Genomic DNA, 20,765 nt, shown 5'->3' on the forward strand with positions numbered 1-20,765 from the left:
TCGACGGTCAAGTCCAAGGGAACCTTTCAAATCCCTTTTTGTCACATGAATTTGTTATCTTAAGACTTTTGAAGTAATTGTTCACTTAGGCTCAAGGTTCAACTTGATTAGATTTGAGTGGTCAAAACCTGTTTTCGACTTGGTGAACATGATTCATCAAGTCAGTAACTGATTTCCATGGTTGAAGGTCAGGTTGTCCTCATACATTTACAGAGGGCTGAAGCTGCACTGGTTGTTGGAGGCATACAACCGCAGGCTTGTAATTATACGTTCACTCAGAACTGCACACAAAAATATAAAACTGTTCTAGAAGTTAATTAAATCTCACATTTATTCATAAAATCTTCCTTCTCCCCGAGCCATGTGAGATTCGTGCCGCAGGAAAAGAAATCTTCGCTGGTTTAAATGTTTTTTATTATTATTATGGGCAGGGTATTAATACCTTGAAACAAAACAAACTGACAAAACATATTCATGAAAAACAAATGAAACTGTCTCACCTCCGGCTGATTCTGATGCAAAAGCCCCGACTTAAAGACGACAGGAACAAACAGATTGAGCTCGATGCTCTTTGTGCTGCGTAGAGTTTAGGGAGAAAACAAAGTGGTCCATCACGTCCTGTAGTCAAATGTGGGAGGTGACATCTGTTTGAAATGAATTATCAGCCTCCTGTCACACATCAAGGTTCTGCTAAAATATCCTCAGCCGGACGTTTTTCTCTACGCATCATATGAAAAGAAAAGTAAAAATAATCTTCCAAGGACAGATTTAAGACAGCTTCTGTTTTTAGCAGACGAGTTGTCAGATGTTTTTGTTTTTTGTTTAAGATATTTATAGCTGTTGCGATTAGTTTGGCCAAATAGAATAAAGATGGAGGAATAGAACGTGATAATTGTTTGGGGAAAGGACACAAAACTCGAGTGAAGAAATATTAGTAAAAACAGATTTGTAGAAGCAGAAGAGGGTTTTTTTGGGTTTTGATTTCATGACTTCAACTCTCTAACAGCCAAACTGAAATGAATAAAAAAGTTCAAATCCCATCCTGTGCATTCACAATGGACAGCGGCGAACTGAGTCTGAATGTGATTGTTACAACATCTCTGAATTCACTGAGTAGTTTGCTTTCGAAAATGCATTTGCAGAAAAAAATGAAAAACCTAGATTCAGTCCAATTGTGTGTTTTTGTACAACGTTGGCAACACAACAACTGGATGATTGGACATGATGAACTTTCCCTTCACTGGAGAAAAATAGGGTTTGGATATTGGCTGTGTTATAAAAAAATCCTCCTCTCTATTCAAGAAATAGATTAGTGGAATGGCAGACTCTTTTTCCTAATCAGCATTTGCCATGAAACGCCAACACCACGCACGCTCCGGCACAGACACACACACACACACACACACACACACACACACACACACACGTCAACACACATGCCGACACTGGGAGAGCAGATACGGCGCTGTAGCTCTTCCATTTCCCAGAGAGGCAGCGGGGATGAAAGAGTGCAGAGATTGCTCTCCCATCCTCTGATCTGCTGCTGCCTTTGACATCAGCAGCCACCAACTCCAAAAGCACAGGAGAACTGTGGGGGGGGGGGGGGGGGGGGGGGGGGTAACCACACGTGAGCCCCCCACCCCCCCCCCCCCCCCCCCCAATCCGCTCTGTCCCGCCTCTCCTCCCTCCTCCCTGCTGGACGGTAGATTTATTCCTTTAATTGGCCTGCCACCATAAATAAGGTTTGGAATAAATTGTACGTGAAGCATAATTTTTCATATTGCCCCTCCCAGACCCCCCCTTATGCATTCCCTCTTCCCCCCACGTGGATGACATGTATGCTTCACTGCGCCTATGGAGACAACATAGGGAACTGATACGCGCTAAGCAGCAGCTCAGCGGTCTCCTGCTTTTTCTTGCGCCCGGGCTGAACCGAAGCGCGGATCATTCTCCCCGACAGCCGGCACATCCGCACAGACCCTATAGCTGCGGCTGCTCTGTGGCCTCAAAGTCGTTTCTCATGCTCCCGCGCAGGTTGGTCATCCAGGACTTGTCAAATAAGATCACCACAGTCGGGTTTCAGCCTGTGCAAGGGGATCTGCACTATAAGCAGCCCCGTGTGTTGATCTGGGGAAAACGTGCAGCGTCTCAAACTGTGTGGACAGAGGGAACGAGCACGGGGCATGTTCCAGGCAGCGAAGAAAAGATCAAGATAAATCTCAGCACAGCAGCGTGTGAGATTTGAGGTCGAGCTTTTTTACTCCTTTTGATGACTTATTTTCTGGCGTTGTGTGAGGCACCATTCTTCACGTGTCCCTACTCTACTTTGTGTGTATATTCAGCGTGTTATAGCAAGTGTGCCAGTCACAGTTGTCCCATCTGCACTGGTGCCTGTTTTGCGTCGCCTCTCTCTGGGGAACAGGCACAACCATCAGGAACCATTAGTCTTCACACTGACAGGCCGGCCTTCCACGGAGAGACTCTCCCTGGCGGAGCCTTCGCACTGCCTCAGACAGTGGCCGGGTATTTTTACTAACAGGCTGAGACACTGTGTCATTTGTGTGCGGGGCGTTTACTGCCGGCATTACTCCTAATTTACGTTTCCCTTGTCCCGACTAAGGAGTCAGCCGGGACTTCACCAGATTTCTTATGCTCCCCAGCAGGTGAACGAATGGAGCGATTAAAGGTCATGTGGACGAAGGCGATCGACAATTGCTCTGAAATGCCCTAACGATGTCTCCTTCCTGTTTGCAGACGGACGCGGCGCTGATGTACGACGCGGTGCACGTGGTGGCGGTGGCGGTGCAGCAGTCGCAGCAGATCACCGTCAGCTCTCTGCAGTGCAACCGCCACAAGCCGTGGCGCTTCGGCGGGCGTTTCATCAGCCTCATCAAAGAGGTACGAGTCCATCACCGGCGTCAGTGCACACACTCTGCCTTGACCTTTGACCTCTGGGATCTGCTGAACCCTGTGGCTTGCCTTTTTGTGTCGTATTGATTTGTGCAGTCACGTGTGTTTTTGCGAGTCTCCACTTTGTAAATCACAGAGACGCCTTTAATGAACAGAACGGCACATTAGGGTATTTGCACATTTCTCTTGTAGTAAATTGTGATGATGATATAAACGTCCCAAACCAATTTACACCCAAATATCCAGATCCATTTGTAGCTCTGCATTATCCACAATAACTACGTTGCTGCTTTTTTTGTGATCTTTCATTCCCTTTCTTCCGCTTCCTCTCCCTGCATATCTCCACTCCTGTTTATATCAAAGCCACTGTACGTCTCCTTAACTGCAGTCAGGGTCAGCCATTTGCTTTGTTCTGCAAAGCTCTCTGGATGCTATCATTGCAGGTTATTTTCAGAATGAGCCATTGTGGTAGCTGGCACTCCACCCCGCCCCCCCCCCCCGCCCCCCACACACACACACACACTCCTGTATCTGCTGTCGCTCTCCATGCCCGTCTGTTCCTCACATGGCTTTGAAGTGAAACTTCAAGCACAATGAACCACATGCATAATGAAGTCTTACCTGTCAGACTTTCTTCTCTCCCCGCTTCTTTATTGTCTCTTGTTATGTTGTTGAGAGAGACAGTGAGGAGAGAGGGAGCCGGCAGGAATCCGTAATTGGGGAGGAAAAAGTTTTACGGTTAGAGGTTGGATTGATATTGCTGAGAAAGACGATACCTTAAGGTTAATGTAATGGCTGCGCTGGAGAGCTGAGGACTTTTAGATTATTAAGCTGTGTTTTATTGTTTGCAGGCTCACTGGGACGGCTTGACGGGACGGGTTCACTTCAACAAGAGCAACGGGCTGAGAACGGATTTCGACCTGGACGTGATCAGCCTGAAGGAGGAAGGGCTGGAAAAGGTTTATCCCCCGTTGATGTGTAGATGATGCTGATGTGGTTTCTGAATCTGTCGGATGTCCGGGTCTTTCAAAGCGTTTTTTTATTTCCTGTCCGTAGACGAGACAAGGTGATATGAGCTTGACGCTGACTTGTCTCAACAGATCGGAACGTGGGATCCTCCCAGTGGCCTGAATATGACAGACAGTCACAGGAGCAGGACGTCCAACATCACCGACTCTCTGGCCAACAAATCCCTGCGTGTATCCACGATACTGGTAGACACATCCAAACAAGTCAACAATCTAACACCTGACACACAGATCTATGCACACTAACATATCGTCCCTGTACAGGAGGAGCCGTACGTGATGTTTAAGAAGTCGGACAAGCCTCTGTATGGGAACGACCGCTTCGAGGGCTACTGCATCGACCTGCTGAGGGAGCTCTCCACCATCCTGGGTTTCCGCTATGAGCTGCGATTGGTGGAGGACGGGAAGTTCGGCGCACTGGACGAGAGCACGGGCCAATGGAACGGCATGGTGCGGGAGCTCATAGACCACGTGAGTCAGCAGACAGGAACCATTCAGACCATTCAGAGAAATAGTTCAATTAACTTCCAAAGCAGAACTAATGGTTTGGAGTATTTTCTCAAATCAGTTTCCTTATTTTAAATCCACAACCAACTTGATTTGTTTTTATTTGAAGGCAATGATAAGTAAAGTGCTCAGTACACTGGTCTGTATTTTTTGAGTAAGATTCATTATCCAGACATCCTAGACTAGATATTGCTTTAGACTATATCATATTTTAAATCTGAAATAATGCATTAGTAATAAATGATTTTGTAATCAAACACAATGGCTCAATTTCTCAGGGGGCTAATGGTACACACATAGTGCTAGCAAACAGACAAAGAACCAAAACTGAAAAGAGTGTCACAGAGTTTCAGAACTATAAGGAAAGATAAACAATAAAATAATAAGTATGTAAGTTATGTCTTGACGGAGTTATGCAAAAAATGCTTAGCACCAGAGAAGGCTAATCTTTTTCTGCCAGGGGACAGAGAGTTGAGTCGACGCACAGATTAATCTAATCCAAAAATTGTAGCCTCGGTGACTCACCTTTGTCGCCGCATAAGAAGGATCACGCATCTAACCTGCGCTAAAAACTGACCCCCCCCCCGCCCTGATAATCCAGACGAACTCATGACCCCGGCCTAGTTCCTCCTCTCCGTCGTGGCTTGGCCTCCTGTACATATTGACCAGACCAGTCGCCAACCAGAATCAGATGTTAATTCGATTCCGTTCAATTGCTCGTTTCACAAACAACAGTCACCTCCCGTGTTATCTCGTTGCAGAAAGTCGACCTGGCGGTGGCTCCTCTGGCCATCACCTACATCAGGGAGAAGGTCATCGACTTCTCCAAGCCCTACATGACGCTGGGGATAAGTATCCTGTACCGCAAGGCCAACGGAACCAACCCCGGGGTCTTCTCCTTCCTCAACCCCCTCTCACCCGATATCTGGATGTATATTCTGCTGGCTTGCTTGGGTGTCAGTTGTGTGCTGTTTGTCATAGCCAGGTAACATGTCCACCGTCCCTCTCTCCGTCCTCCCCACATGTCTCACCTACTTGTTTCGCCTGCTTTCACTAACATAGCGGTCGCTCCCTCTGGGGCTGAAGAGGATAATCCATCCTCTGAAAAACACACACACAAACTCCTGTGAATGGCAGTGGACGCTTCTTTTATTCTATGGCCTATGGTGATGCAGATATGGTCTACGACAAAGGAATATCAAAATCTTACAGTAAATATGTCACCGTTAAGGAGCATACCAATGTTTTTACAGAGTTGCTTAAGCTTTACACAACTGAAAAACATTTCCCAAAGTAAAACCAAGCATTTTGGATGATTTCCTTTTGGTCAAATTTGGGTTGACAATTTTAGATCTAACGGGGGTTGGGTACCAAAGTGCGAATGGCTGGTATCTACCAGAAGGAATCTTCAAACTGCATCAAACTCAAGTCGGTGTGACAGCAAAATACCTAAAAGCCAAACGAAAGTGCACGTGAAAGAAAGTCCAACATCGGGGCGTGCAGCAAATCTTTGAAAACAATTCTGTGTAAAGGGATGAATGACACAAACGTGATGGAAGAACACGGTGATGCACGGATACGTCTGAACGCAGATGGATGCTCCGTACTTGACCTCTCACGTGACCCCATCACAAGCACATGAGCCGGAGGTGTGAGCGACCCTGACCCCGGCAGTGGGGGGACAATTTATGATGAGCCTATACCTTAGCATGAAAAAAGTATTATCCTCTTCTTCATTTTGTGCTTTTTTTAAGAGCATTTAGGCATCAATACATTTTTGGGGAAGAACCCAAACGATACTCAACCCCAGATTTTACAAATATAAATCGTTTTACCTGAATTAACAGGGAATGATTAAAAAAAAAATTCAGAGGAAATTAGTATCGGTAATCAGTATACAAGCTTAAGCAATAAGGAAAACACTGGTATGAGTCTTTCAAACTGATTCCTCCCACGATTCCCAGCGTTTTTCACACACACGCGTCACAAAGTGTTAAAACCAGCTCTGCATTATTAATCAGCTGTAAGAATTGTCCAAGTGCAATGTTGACATTGTACAACATCTGGATGATCCCACCTCCCTGAACCAGCGATGCATGCACGACACAGAGACATGTGTGTGTGTGTGTGTGTGTGTGTGTGTTAACCCCCGGGGCTCCTCGTCTCCCGCTTTGATCCTCTGGAGTGTTTGGGTTTTAACACACGACTCATCAAATGTTACCGGCAAAATGATCACATGAGAGGAAGGCTGCAACTGTCACCTAAGGTAGCTCAGAATATGCAAATTGCATACCCATAGCCATTTTGCTTCCACAGTCGTGTCAGGGTAAGTGATGAGCATGTTATATGATGTCTGTTTTATGAAATCAGTCAGTCTGCTGTCTGCCTGTATGATTTGTGTCTTCACCATGGCAGTGAATGGTGTTTGTCCTCAGCGACCAACACAATGCTCAGCAAAGTTTAAACCTGAGGTACAGTGTTCGCTGCAGGTCACTGAGCCGGTTCTTTCATAATTGTATAGTATTGATCACACAACCAGCAATTGATCGGTCAATCCCCCGAATGCAGGGTATATTATTTTCTCTAATCCCCTGCAAATAGAGCGAGTGGAGTGAGTTTATGAAGTCCTGTTGTTGTTGGGTCTTTTTTTTTGCACAATAAAACACCTCAGTCTCACCAGGGATTCACAACATCTTTGAACCACTTCCCACATGCACACAGACACACACACACACACAGACACACACACACACGCACACACACTGTTTCTCTATCTCATTTCAAGCTCCAGAGAAAAAGCTTCCACTCAGCGGCTGCTTCCAGCTCTGTTTGAGGACGAATTGATTTCTCTCTTTGTTGGCATAACAAATGATATTCTCTGAGATTACAAAAAGGAAAGAGCTCTTCTATGGAATGGCTGATTTGAATTGCATGATAACATGTGTACCGGCCGCTGCATGGTTTGCAGCCCGAGTCCCGAACTCGAGTGATTTTAACATCCCCCCTAACGCAGCCTCTTCACTCGGCCTGAGAGGAGAAAGGCAACAGATCTATAAAGCCAGCCGGAGTAATTGAATCCAACAGACAGTTAATGGAGGGAGCGTGTTGTGTTATTGTGGCCAGGGACGTGTGAAGAGGAGGAGGAGGAGGAGGAGGAGGAGGAAGGGGAGCGGTGGGGAGAGGGGGGAATCTTTTCAGAATTCCGAGTGCTATTCCACGTGTCCCTCGTGCTCGATGTGAGGAGGTGACCTTACGTGTGCCTGCTCCACGTCCCCTTCTTCCTAGTGATCGGTGTGCAGTACACGGCCCGCAGGAATACAGGCCAGCTGCAAGCAAAGGTCGTACAGAGGAGGCGTCGGGCCCGGTGCACGCACAACACACATGTATAGACACAAACACAACGCAATCAAGTGTGTGCTTTTATAGATTTACACCCACCACGTCGTTCCAAACAGCACGTATCTCCTGGTGGCTCCCGCGGTTCGCCTCAGGCTGCAGCTAAACATTACATGTGACATCTGTGCCCAGCATGAATAAATCATCACAGGAAATATTTGACTTTGAGATGAATTTGATTGAGCCAATGCAAATATACAGTCGCTAGCACCGAGAGCCGCACTCCCACACGCAGCCATCGGGGCGCATGCACAAGCATTCATGCGCCGGCGGCTTGATGCACCTAGACGTGAAAACATACACACAACCGCACACACACACACACACACACACACACGCACATTGCATTCCGCTCAGCTCCACAAGGCCATTGTGCCGTTCCTGTTGCCTGTGGTTCCAAGGAGACGGAGCTCATTGACATTCCAGTAAATCAGGCATCCTGATGGAGTTGACGGGGAGAATTACAGTGTGTCATCGCAGCCGCCGCCACGTAGAACATTCTCAAGGGAGGGGGGGGGGGGGGAGGAAATAGCTGTAAAGGGGGAAAAAAAGGGGCATGAGAAAAATGGTGCCACTTTCACGAGGCTTGTAAAATGAGGCTGTTAATTGGGCGGCTGCGGCAACAAAGAGCGATCAAAGGCAAATCTGGATGGAGATGTACAGCAGTCGGGCGGGGGGGGTAAATAATGCCACCGCTGATTATATAACATTTGGTTTTGTAATCTGAAATGATGCCCTGTGTCTGTGTAAACATAGTGAGGACAAGCCCCACGTGAAGGACCCCTCCACTCTGCATGAGCAATGTTCTCTCCATCAACCCACTCCAGCACAAACTCAATCAGTCCCTGATGCTTAACGCACACCCAATCACCCCCGCGCTAATGCCATGCCACTTTTACTTAGGATAATAGATGAGAAATGTCCACGACTGACCTGAAGACACTGACAATCAGCTGAGGCAAGCAGCAGGAGGATTGGGGAGGGGGGGGGGGGGGGGGGGTGTGGAGGACGGCGGGTCGCAAGAAGAAGCAATGCAATCTGGGAAAAATAAGAAAAAAGAAAATGAGGTGCGGGTCGTTGGGGAGGGGAATGGTGCAGGATATGCAGCGGAGATGGAGGTGTGAGGGGGAATGTGAGAAAATGGGAAAATCAGCGAGGGAGGAGGAAGGACAGAGGTGGCTCATCGGGGGGAAACGAGAAGGGACAAGGAGAGACTGGTGTGTGTGTGGGGGGGGGGGGGGAGGATGTTGCATCTGGAGAGTAATGGTGATTGCAGTTGCTGGCGGGAACGTGTAAAGGCTCCTGAGTCAGTGAATCCAAATGAGCCCCAAAGATCATCACGTACTGGGACATTATCACCAGTGACAGTGTTATTCCAGCCTATTGATCTGTTCTCACAATAAACTGATGGCATTTGAATATGCCAATAAGGGGATCTCAGCAAAAGCTTGAATGATTCTCTTTGGCCTCTGCAGCAGCTCCGACCCTGAGGCCACAACACAGGGTTTCTCACACATTTACATTCCCCTTGTTCCTGCCCAGCGTTTCTGAAATGTATAATTTGTTCTGCTGTTTAATCTGCGCCAGCGAACACACTGTTCTCTTGCTATGTCCTGACTGATCTGTCTCTGTTCTCTCTCCTTTATAGGTTTAGCCCTTACGAGTGGTACAACCCGCACCCCTGCAACCCCGACTCAGACGTAGTGGAAAACAATTTTACGCTGCTCAATAGTTTCTGGTTTGGAGTCGGGGCTCTCATGCAGCAAGGTAGTTGCCTCAGCCTGTGGCTGCTGTCGCTCTGCGGAGCTTGAGCTCTCTATATCCCACTGTCTCTGAGGGACGGGTTGTTTTATGCACGCCAGCGGCAACAGAGAGACCTCTGGGGGTCCAGACGGAACTTAGAGTAAATGTGCATGTAATGGTTTTTTAATTTAATCAACTTAGCTCATAGGAACGCAGTAAAGCTACAGTGAACGTGGCAGGGAGAGAGGGATGCATGAGAGGGATTTAAACATCCCTCTCTTACCACTGGAGTTAAATCAAATTACCTTTGTTTTAAAAGCTTATGGTTTTAAAAAACAATGTTTAAAAAAAACCAGCAGCACAAACAGTCTTTGAATCTGCTCTCGACGAATAGCAGCGAGAGCACGACACCACCCATAGACCTCTCCTCTTGCCCCTGGCCCCCCAGCACCTGGAGATCAGTGGGGTGTGGAGTCAGGATGTGAGGTTACCTTGGGTACATGACTCTCTGGCCCAAACAGCCTGTCACCTTCTTCACACTGTCCTGATTGATGAATATTTAATGTGTTTATTTGATTTGATTGATTCTTGCTAAGCCCATTTCCCCCAGAGGACGTTTTAAACAGCACTTCACCGTCTCCAGCGTTATTTAAAGCCCCGGCTGGAGACTGAGACCAGATCATTCCACTCGTCTTGTTTTGAGAGCTTCCTCAAGTGATCACATCTTCACGCAGGCGGGACACGTGCCTCCGCTGACGACTTGAGGCGAGCTCTTGAAACAAGTTGACTTGTTTTTTTAACCGATCACAGTAAACAATTAAATGCAACACTGGAATCATAATGTGCAGATTTGCTGAGATGAATCGATTTTTGCAGTTGTAACATTCACCCCATGCCACCTCCCTCACACACCAGGATCAGAGCTCATGCCCAAGGCCCTGTCGACTCGAATAGTGGGAGGCATCTGGTGGTTCTTCACCCTCATCATCATTTCCTCGTACACGGCCAACCTGGCGGCCTTCCTCACCGTGGAGAGGATGGAGTCGCCCATCGACTCGGCCGACGACCTGGCCAAACAAACTAAGATCCTGTACGGCGTGGTGGAGGACGGCGCCACGATGACCTTCTTCAAGGTAGCTGGGTCAGGGAGCTGTAGAGTCGTCCAATGAGGAGTCTGTCGCTCTGTTAGAATCTTTAATTAAACAGTATAAGAGCATGTTGGCTTGACAGTGACAAAATGATGTTGTGTCAATCAAGAAATCTGTGGATGATAACAGCAGCTGCAGTCTGATTTGATTCTGAACACGGCTGCAAGTCGTTTTTCACACAAAAGCCCCCCCACTGTGCTTTCAGGGGTTTGTTACCTCGCTGAGAAATTTGAGTTTAACACAAATCCTCATCTGACAACTCGGCTCTGCTGCTCTCCTTTGTGTTCCTGCTGTGTTTTTAAAACTGATCTGGCGTCAAAGAAATGCTGCAAAAAAACTGTTTGTTGTTTTGTGGATGTATTTATAGATTGAATTTCACAATAAAAGCCACTAGTTTAACGTTTTAAGAATGAAGCAGCAGCTCAGCAGTAAGTTAAAGCTGCTCTGACATGGTGACGGGGATAAAGCTAAACCAGATGTGTCAGTGAGAAGCCCTCATGCCAAGGTAGCCACAGAAACTACATACATACTATATAAACAGGTATTCAAGATTGAATGTCTACTACTGAATGACAAATAGTATCAGTAAAATCTTGTTTCATAGAAATATGAATGTACTTTGCTTTAGTTTTTCATGATTTCACCTCCGTTCTCATCCGGCTCCTTCTCCCTCTGGTGACTTGCAGAAGACGAAAATCTCCACCTACGACAAGATGTGGGAGTTCATGAACAGCCGGAGACAGTTGGTGGTGGTGAAGGACGTGGAGGAGGGAATCCAACGCGCCCTGACCTCGGACTACGCCTTCCTCATGGAGTCCACCACCATCGAGTTTGTCACGCAGCGCAACTGCAACCTCACGCAGATCGGAGGCCTCATAGACTCCAAGGCCTACGGAGTGGGAACGCCGATGGGTAGCTGACCTCAGATATATACGTCTGTGTTGTAATAATGTTTGAATGGCTCTGGAGTCAGAGAGAGGTTCTGCAGATGCCGTGCGGTATGGATGATGGATAAGCCCTGAGAATGGAAAGGTTGACCTGTATTGATGGGGTCGCGGGTATAATGGTCCGACAGAGTGAGGTGTAAAAGTTTTAGCTTAATGAAAAGTGAATGGCTGAAGAGGTTGAATTTATGGATAAGGTTAAATTGTGCCTAGGGCAAAAAAGAAAAGCTAGCTTCAATGATTTTCCACCAGTTTTTATTTACAGAAGCAAAACTGTTTTCAAATCAAAGGCTCACGAATACTTTTAAAGTCAACATTGAAACCACACGAGGCAAAGTTTTAACAGTGGCACAATCACAGAAACCCAAAAGTCAATTTGGTGCAATTCCCCGTGTGATACTTGACACTGTTTGAATTGGGTTGTGCGTTGGAACACAACAACAAAGCCCTTCAGAAAGTATAAACAACCCCTAACAACTGTGTTAAACTGCTTATTCGACCCAGATACAGTCAAACAAATGTGCCCTGACATTTTAAAGCTGTTCTCCTATTGTAAAGCAATTGTTTTTTAGTTTTTTTTACACACCAAAACAATATCACGAATCAGATATTATCCACCGAAAGTTTCATTGCATATGTCGCAGCGTATATGACAGAGTTAATAAATGTGCAGCTCACGACCCTGGCACTCGCAGGGACCCCCCGGCCGAGAGCCGCTGATAAGCCAGTGATGGTTCCAGCCCCCGGTGTCACGGAGGTCAGAGCAGTCCTGACGAGGCCAGGGAGAGCACTGCGACCCGCTGTAATGGCCACATCTATCACCGGTGATATGAAGGCCATCAAAATATAGAGGATTAATTCTGGCCATCCACATCTGGACCCCGGGTGCCGCTGATGAGTGCGAGGCGGTTATGGATCTGCCGAGAAGCCGTGATTGCCGCGGCTGTAACAAAAATGAGGTGATGCTGTGAAATATGGTCCCACTGTGGAGCCGTAAGTGCACCAGTACTCACGCCGACGCCCTTGAGACGGTTGCACCCCCGAGTACGTCTCTTTCTTTTTTTTTACATTCATGTTGCAGCACAGTGTATCAAATATATGACTGCGAAATATAGCCCGAATCATTTGAACTCCGCCGTAAGTGGTTTAGTATTCAAATGCATAAAAAAATAATGATTTAAAATGTCCCCCTCTCAAAGTTATTACTGCCCGTTAACTCATTTCAATCTCTAACCCTGATGTTCATTGCGCGGTATTTCAGAAATAAAGCGGATTACAGCCTGTAAACTGTTTCCTCTGTGATAGAAGAGGGCTGGAGATAATTGCTTTATTAGTTCAGAGTGAGCTCTGTGTGGGTGCCAGCGTTTCCTCTGCAACGAGAGGGAAACCTTTTTTCCCTCTTTTCTATTTTTGGGACGTTCTCCTTCTGTCCTTGTCCCAAACCCGATGGAGACCTCCGCCCGAGCATCAACCTTTAGCCCATAACTTTTGCCCCGCTGAGCACTGTTCAGCGGCTCATTCCCCGTAGGGCTGTTACGGCAATAAACCAGAGAAAGCCGTATAATAAGTCCCAACCGTTTAGCGCTTGTCGGGTTTTCACACGTCCTGTTCCCAGAACGCAAATGCGTCATCTGCCGCTATCGACTTAAACTGTGATCGCATTAACACTTGAAGCCAGACAGTGCGGGAGTGATGGATGTGCTCTGGTGTTGAACATCTGTCAGGTAGTTGTGTATGCGCGGCGTGTCAAGCGCCGGCGCTCCAACATTCGCCCGGGCCCCACTCTCCATATCCTCCTCCTCCAAGGAGCCGTCCTATTAGCATTTATCCAAGGCCTTCTTTGTTAGGCCATCATTAATCATTTGGAATATGAGCGACGTCGGGATCGGGGGGACTCGGAGATTTGATAGATCTCTCATCTTCAAATGAAGCCAGCATATGCCTCTCACATGCATAGACGGTACACGACTGCGTGATCGGGGGGGCTACAAATCTGTTGCACATGCACAGAATGTAAAGATGCTCTTCAGGGTCACAAACTGTGCACGTCGCAAAGAAGAGGACATGTTCTCCTCGTGCACATCACAGGGACACTCGGGTTTTTTAACGTAGTTTTCAGTTTTCATCTCATGTCCTCCTTGGTCAGTCTATAGACACAGAGACTCTGGGATGAAGGGCTGATGGATGGCGATGGATGAATGATGGATGAGACAGAGGGGGAATCAACCAAAGGGGCTGACAGGCAAAACTGTTCCGGAGCAGCAGACAAAGTGATGCTACCTTCTACCTGCGGCCAGATGCAGTTCAGCTCCCCGAGAGTTTTAGCAGCAATTCTTGTTGTGTTGCCAAAAAATCCCATTTCACCAGTGTTTCCAGTGTGTTTCCTGTTGGTGTGATTGAGCCGAAACGACTGAAATGAACCAACGAGCTTCATTGTGTATGATTTCTCTTATCGTGTAAATTCACTAACAAGCTTTTAAAGGAGTTTATAAATGAAACATGAATGTTCACAGTGAGTATTAATCTAACCGTGTGTGTCAGTGTGTGTGTGTTGTGCGACGCCTTGTTGTGTCACACACGCTGTTGATAGGAGGAGAACATGACCCCACTCGGGTTCTACTCCTCCTTTGATCACGGCAGCACCGGCTGTGCTTTAATGCCTCGTCGCTAATTCTGGCGCCTTCCCACTGTCTATGGATTTCGGTGATTTTACTCAACAAGACATTGACATGCATTAAAAAAAAACACACACACACACACACACATAGATAAACCCTATCTCCGATTTACACATATAATCCCAAACCCATGTGCACCCGGGTAGCGTGCACCCCACCGGGCTGCCCTGATTTGCCTGTTTGCCTTCAGCATTGATGCAAACAGCAGCTCATTGGTCAGAATCAACAGCAGCTCGGCAGCACAAAGCCGAGTCTTTGTTGCCAGCTCCCTGTGCGTTATAATTCACACACTGTGGAGAGGAGGGAGAATTTTGGAATCACTCTGTGAATGTAGAGGATTAGTGGGATTTGAAGGAGGACTTACAAAACATAAAGAAACTCCTTCTAAGCAGGCGACAATAACATGTTCATACGATCATACACGATGCAAGTTTAACATATATATAATGTCCTTTCAGCGATGACTATGATATACTTTGGCGTAATCTCTTATTTTTATATGTTTTCGCCGTTATTCATGTTGTGTGTTTGTCCCTGCAGGCTCTCCGTACAGAGACAAGATCACTATAGCCATTTTGCAGCTGCAGGAGGAAGGGAAGCTGCACATGATGAAGGAGAAGTGGTGGAGGGGGAACGGCTGTCCTGAAGAGGAGAGCAAAGAGGCCAGCGCTCTGGGGGTGCAGAACATCGGAGGGATCTTCATCGTGCTGGCGGCGGGACTGGTGCTGTCAGTGTTCGTGGCTGTGGGGGAGGTCCTCTACAAGTCCAAACAGAACGCCCAGCTGGAGAAGGTACCGGGGCCATTTCTGACACATTCACAGCATCAGACACTCGGCTGTGTGTTTTGTTCTTGTTGTGTCTCAGTCAATTCCTCTTTAGCCGTGTGACATTTTGGATTCACTCATCTTTACTCATGTGTCACTTTATTATGAAAGGGGGGATAGAACAAACAAAACTAAAAATCATATAAAACTCAACATATGTTTGATTTGCATGTCCGTTCTCTTTTATGGATCCATGATAGGTTCATATAATCAAGTATATAGACAACACAAGGTGAGGGAGCTTGAAGGTCATTTACAAATGTTTATGAACCCAGCCACAAAAGGACATTGACTGATTCTCTCCTCACTTGATTTGCTTCACTCAGATCTGTGAAACCTCATATTAGCACATGCTCCACTTAATAATCCATCTTTGCCACCTTTCTATAATTTGATATCGCTTCATTAACCGGGTCAACGAGAAATATCCATCATCCCTCTCAGTACATATGAGCATGTGGGTATTGTTTTTAAAAATAAAAATAAAACATGATCTTATCCTTTAATCACATGATTTATATGAAGTGAAAACACACATATGTGTAGCCTCTGGTTATGTTTCTATACTTGAGATCCCAGCCTCTTCCATCCGGGCTCTATTTCAGTGCACATGATTCATCTCAGTGTGGAGTATTCAGGTGCATTTGAACTTGTGCAGTGATGTTGTAGAAAGTAACGTTTTAATTATTTACATCCACAGAATTGCAGCTCCACGGTGTTTTACTTTATTGCTACGGTTATGAATTTCTGGCTTTTTTTTATAACGGGCTGCATATGTTTCCGAGAACATCCCTGATGTCATTAATCCAAAGCTGCAAGACCAGGTCAAACATATTCAGATCATTTTCAAATGCCACAGTCTCTGGGCTGCGAAGGTGCTGGTAATTTACATGCTGAGGACAAGCCCCTCCTTCTTCGGTGTTCTGGCCCGGCCCACCTCCTCCACCTCCTCCACCACCAGCTCTTCTGTTGTTTTTTTTCCATCAACCTAGTTGCCATCTTTTCCCCGTCGGCCTAATCCATTTCCCTCCTCATTATTTTTCACCATTATTTCCCCCCCGCTCACCCTCCCTGACCCTCTACATTCCATAACCACTCATCTTTTTCGCGAGTGCACCAACCATCTCATTCGCATGCCAGACAAACAAATGTAAAAAAGCAAAGAGAAACAAACAGAAAATACCTGGTGCATAAGCCACCCACAGATATCCATTTGACACACCCACACAAACAGAAAAATAACAGCTTCACACTTTAATGCTCTCCCTCCTCTCTTATATCTCCTCTCCGCCCCCACACCCGCCGAGAATTTTGAATTAGATTTTGCATAATCAGTAAGTGAATGTGTGTGAATTCGTCTTCGCGGCGTCGGCGCACACAAGCATATTGGCTTTTTATGGGATTTCACGGCGCATGCATTATGCAGGGACAAACAGACGCTCATATTACAGACGTTGCATAACGCGCGTCAGTGTGAGTGGGTGATTGATGCTTTAAAAGAAGCTACCAATATTTTCAGGGGGGGGGTTTAATCTGTTGAAAGTGGATGTTCTCGTCTTTTCTTGCAGCGTCTTAACATTTTCCCTCTCGCGTGCCAACAGCTGCGAGTGTTGTTGAGCGTGTTCAGCTCTGGGTTTAGCTCCTGGCAGCGAGCGGCAGCCTCTGGATCAGCGTCCAGACCTTTGTGTGACAGGGAAGTTTAAACAGGAGGAAAATCTGGGACACTTCAGACCCACTGCATTGTTCAGTCAGTCGGTGAATAGCTTCCCGCTTCGCTCTGCGTGTCCGTCGCTGGAACTCGACTTTGAGTTTTACAGCCTGGTCCCGCCCACACAGGTGCTTCTTAATTACTGCGGCTGATTGGACCCGCTGCTCAGGTCAAAAATGGGCGGGACCATGCAAGAGATTTATGATGTCACTAATCTGGGTGCACCAATAAGAGTGATGGTAGGTCAGCGAGTCGTCCCGCCCCAAACAGGTGCTGCAAAGTTAACAGAAGAGTGGAGCTGTCCGTCAAAACCCAGTTTGTCCACACCCCCACGGTCCTGAGGAGACTGGAGATGTACAGACGCCTTTAACACATTAAAAATCTATCTATAATTACATTTCCCTACCTTACTTCCAGCTTGATGATTATAAATAACATCATTAAATAAATTAATTTTATTTTTCACAAAAAAAAGCTATGTCACCCCTTAACATCAAATCCTTATTTTTTATTTTCACCTTTTTGAAATCCCCAAATGCAAGAGCTTATAACTTGATAACTATTAAGTCATAATGCAGGTATGACAACTAATATTAAAGGTAACAACTTAGTATAGTTCTTTAGTGTATGTGGCCAAACCCCAATCTAAACTACATCAGTTTGAACAGTGATCAAATATTTGGGGTATTGGGGTATGACACCAGTTTTAGAAAAGGTCAGTTCAGTGGAGTAAAACACTAAACAGCTCAAAGCGCTTAGAGAATGAACCTTTTCTTGAAAAACAAATGTCTTCAAGATTGACCTTAAAATGCAAAGTCACATTCAAATTGTCAGCTATGGACAGTACAAGCAGTGTTGCTACACATTTCCATCGTGTTGTCCAGACATGTATCCTTGGAGAAACCTCTACCCCGGCATTAGCAGTACACATTAGAGTTGTGTAAGTGTGTGTGATGTGCCAGATGTCACGGTGCCGGCCATAACTTCTCCTTCTGTCCCGTTTGCCTCCTGCAGCGGTCATTCTGCAGCGCCATGATGGACGAGCTCCGCGTGTCTCTGAAGTGCAAACGCCGGCTCAAACAAAAGCCTCAGCCGCCCGCCATCGTTAAGACGGAGGAGGTCATCAACATGCACACGTTCAACGACAGGAGACTCCCGGGCAAGGAAACCATGGCGTGAGGCGCTGAACGCACCCCCCCGGAACACGCCCCCTCCACCCTCCCTCCCCAGTAAAACCAACAAGAGGACAGGGGGACACTGGGAGACATTAATGCTGACCTAACCCCCAAACTGAAGTTAGCGGTCCAAAAAAAAAAACAGGATTCCTTTTGAACCCACTCGTTGTGTAGACGGATGTTTCCTGTGGAAATATAGAAACCTGAGCAGTGTCACCGCACTGTGACGTTCACTACTTTGAAGGGAGCTGGAAAAAGGACGGACTCGTGGGGGGGGGGGTTTGTTGTGCCGATGACGTGTGTATTATTGAAATGATCCAAGTAGTTTTGGGATAAAAAAAAACACAAGTGTGAACACACACACGTAACACATGTATGCACACACATATGCACACACGCTCATCTGACACCTGTGCAGAAGGGGAAAGTCCATCGTGAGAGTAACACCAGATGTAGTTTTTTTTTTTTCTGTCGATGTCAATGCCCTTTTGTCTTACCTCCATGTGAGTGTGTGTGACCCCCCCCCCCCCCCCCTTTCGTTCCCTCCCTTCAGTGGTTTGAATTCCTTTCTAATGATTTTGAGCAAAAACGCTAATCTCACACCAACAGCAGGGGGCGGTAGACTGACCCGAGCGGTTTGCCGACCTGACACCGATGTATAAAAGTGATGTTTAGTTTGGATTCATCTACGCCGACCTTGTTGACCACCCATCGTTTTCTTCTGTAACGCCTTTCTCGTGCCAAAGGTCTGCCATCGTGTAAGAACCTCCCATCACGCCGCCTTCTATGTTTCGAAGCCTCCAAAAGAAAAAACGTACACAGTCAACGTCCTCATCCGTGTCCATCCGTCCACGCCCGGCCTGCGGTTCTCACTCTGTATCGGTTGTTGTTTAAAAATGCAGTATTTCTACAAAAAAATGTTTGGTTTTTTTTGTACAAGAACAAGAGGTTTTGTAGGACTTTGTATCATGGTAGCCCCCCCCCCCCCCCCCCCCCCGTGGATAAGATATGTAGCAGATACCAACTCAGCCATCAAACTCTGCTGTGTAGGGTTCATCTCTGTCTCTCATCGCTCAGAGAGTCGGTCCTTGTCTTTCTGTCGGTCTCGTGGGGACAGCGTTTAGCGTCTGGGGGACAAAGTGGTGGATTTTGCCGGGTGTGTAAGAACAAGGAGACTGTAAACGAAGGTGGTGACTCATCCTACAAATTGCAGCTGTCAGCACAGTCCACGCCGAGCGGTTAACTGACAACTAGCTGTGGTGAGTCAGAATAAAAAATATGTGAGTTTAGCTTGTAGGTACCGGGCGAGGATGTGTCTATCACGCTGCATTTTAGCCTCAGGAACCTGAAAAAGACAAAAAAATCTTATTTTATCATGAGATTTGAGATTTTCTTTTTTTTTGTATCAAGTCTTACTTTTTTAGATTAGTGAATATAATATAATAAAAAAATATATATGATAATACAACACACTGTTCCCTATACTGGGTTTTCTGAGGTCATTGATGATGATTATATCCTCCTCTGGTCATGCCCCCCCAGCCCTCCACAAAATCTCATGAAAACTATTGGAGTATTATTTTGATAATTCTGCTAAATAACATACAAACAAATACATTTGATGGATTCATACAAACCAGGACATGTAACAGTGAAATCAACCTGTAGACGTTCTTTGAGGAAAACAAACATCGTCGAAACTACTTCAGACTTTTGTTGCAGTTTCTTGTTACTTATCAACCGATACACACGTTCATTCCAGAGGATCTGCTCTAAATTAAGATTCGCCTGACCACATTATCAGACAAGCTCTAGTAATAATTGATTAAAATGATGAGAGTGTGCTGTTCAGTTTGGGGTATCGATAAGGCCATCAAAAAAATGTTATTCCAACTCTGCACCACTATCTGGAGTTTAAGAATAAAGACTGATGGCTCGACTTGAATAAAGAAGTTTTAAAAAAAAAAAGCAAGATGGGTTTAAATAATCTCATATTTTTCACTTATCTCAGAAACCTTTCCTTTAGGACCAGATGATGGACAGAAATGACGTGAGAAGATGTCTGTAGATACACCACATGGTCTGTTGAGGGGCTCTCCTGGAGCTTTCTGTCATTTCACACGGTCATCATAAGGAGACTAAGGAGACTAACCCTAAGCTTTTTTCAGTGCTACAGGTTTTCTGTGTATTTATAAAAGTCTGTCAGACAGAGGGTGAAATTAAAATCGAAATTATGAACCTGAACATGAGCATTAATTTATCTCCTTCAAGCCAACGTGAGATGAGAACTCTGTCCAATTGCTGATAACGATCGTGTCATAGGACCAGCAGCTCCAGTTTGGCCTCTGAACGAGCCCTGTGGTGATATTGTTTTTTTAATTTTCAAGCTCAAGAAGGAATTTATAAGCTACTTGTCAATGTGTGAAACTTTACAGCTGCAGATTTGAGAATAAAGACCAGCGACGAGGCACTTTGCTGTTTGTTACCGTGTATCTCGCCTCCGCCCTTACACCAGCCGTCCTGTCATGTTATGATGATGATGATGATGATGATGATGATGATGGTGATGATGATGGCGGCGGCAGCGGGGGGGCGGAGCAGATCATTTATCCACTAATTGTCTCCAAACGTGTTTTCTCTGCCCAATCACACGTGGCCGCACTGCACCATGATGAGAAATGACAAGCATAGTCGGGAGGTCACG

The 20,765-nt window shown here is 46.2% G+C and overlaps 1 protein-coding gene across 1 annotated transcript in view; it reads left to right on the plus strand.

Annotated features, from left to right (window-relative positions):
* Positions 1 to 18,065, plus strand: part of LOC128460090 (glutamate receptor ionotropic, kainate 2-like) — a 63,431-nt gene extending 45,366 nt beyond the window's left edge. The window contains exons 7-16 of the mRNA XM_053445126.1: positions 2,755 to 2,898; positions 3,762 to 3,869; positions 4,011 to 4,124; positions 4,203 to 4,409; positions 5,207 to 5,430; positions 9,490 to 9,608; positions 10,500 to 10,717; positions 11,419 to 11,644; positions 14,895 to 15,145; positions 17,901 to 18,065. Of these exons, the coding sequence (XP_053301101.1) occupies positions 2,755 to 2,898; positions 3,762 to 3,869; positions 4,011 to 4,124; positions 4,203 to 4,409; positions 5,207 to 5,430; positions 9,490 to 9,608; positions 10,500 to 10,717; positions 11,419 to 11,644; positions 14,895 to 15,145; positions 17,901 to 18,065 (1,776 nt within the window). The remainder of the gene's footprint in view (positions 1 to 2,754; positions 2,899 to 3,761; positions 3,870 to 4,010; positions 4,125 to 4,202; positions 4,410 to 5,206; positions 5,431 to 9,489; positions 9,609 to 10,499; positions 10,718 to 11,418; positions 11,645 to 14,894; positions 15,146 to 17,900) is intronic.
* The last annotated feature ends 2,700 nt before the right edge of the window (positions 18,066 to 20,765 follow it).

This window comes from Pleuronectes platessa, chromosome 17 (genome assembly GCF_947347685.1).
Source record: "Pleuronectes platessa chromosome 17, fPlePla1.1, whole genome shotgun sequence".
Taxonomy (NCBI): Eukaryota; Metazoa; Chordata; class Actinopteri; order Pleuronectiformes; family Pleuronectidae; genus Pleuronectes; species Pleuronectes platessa.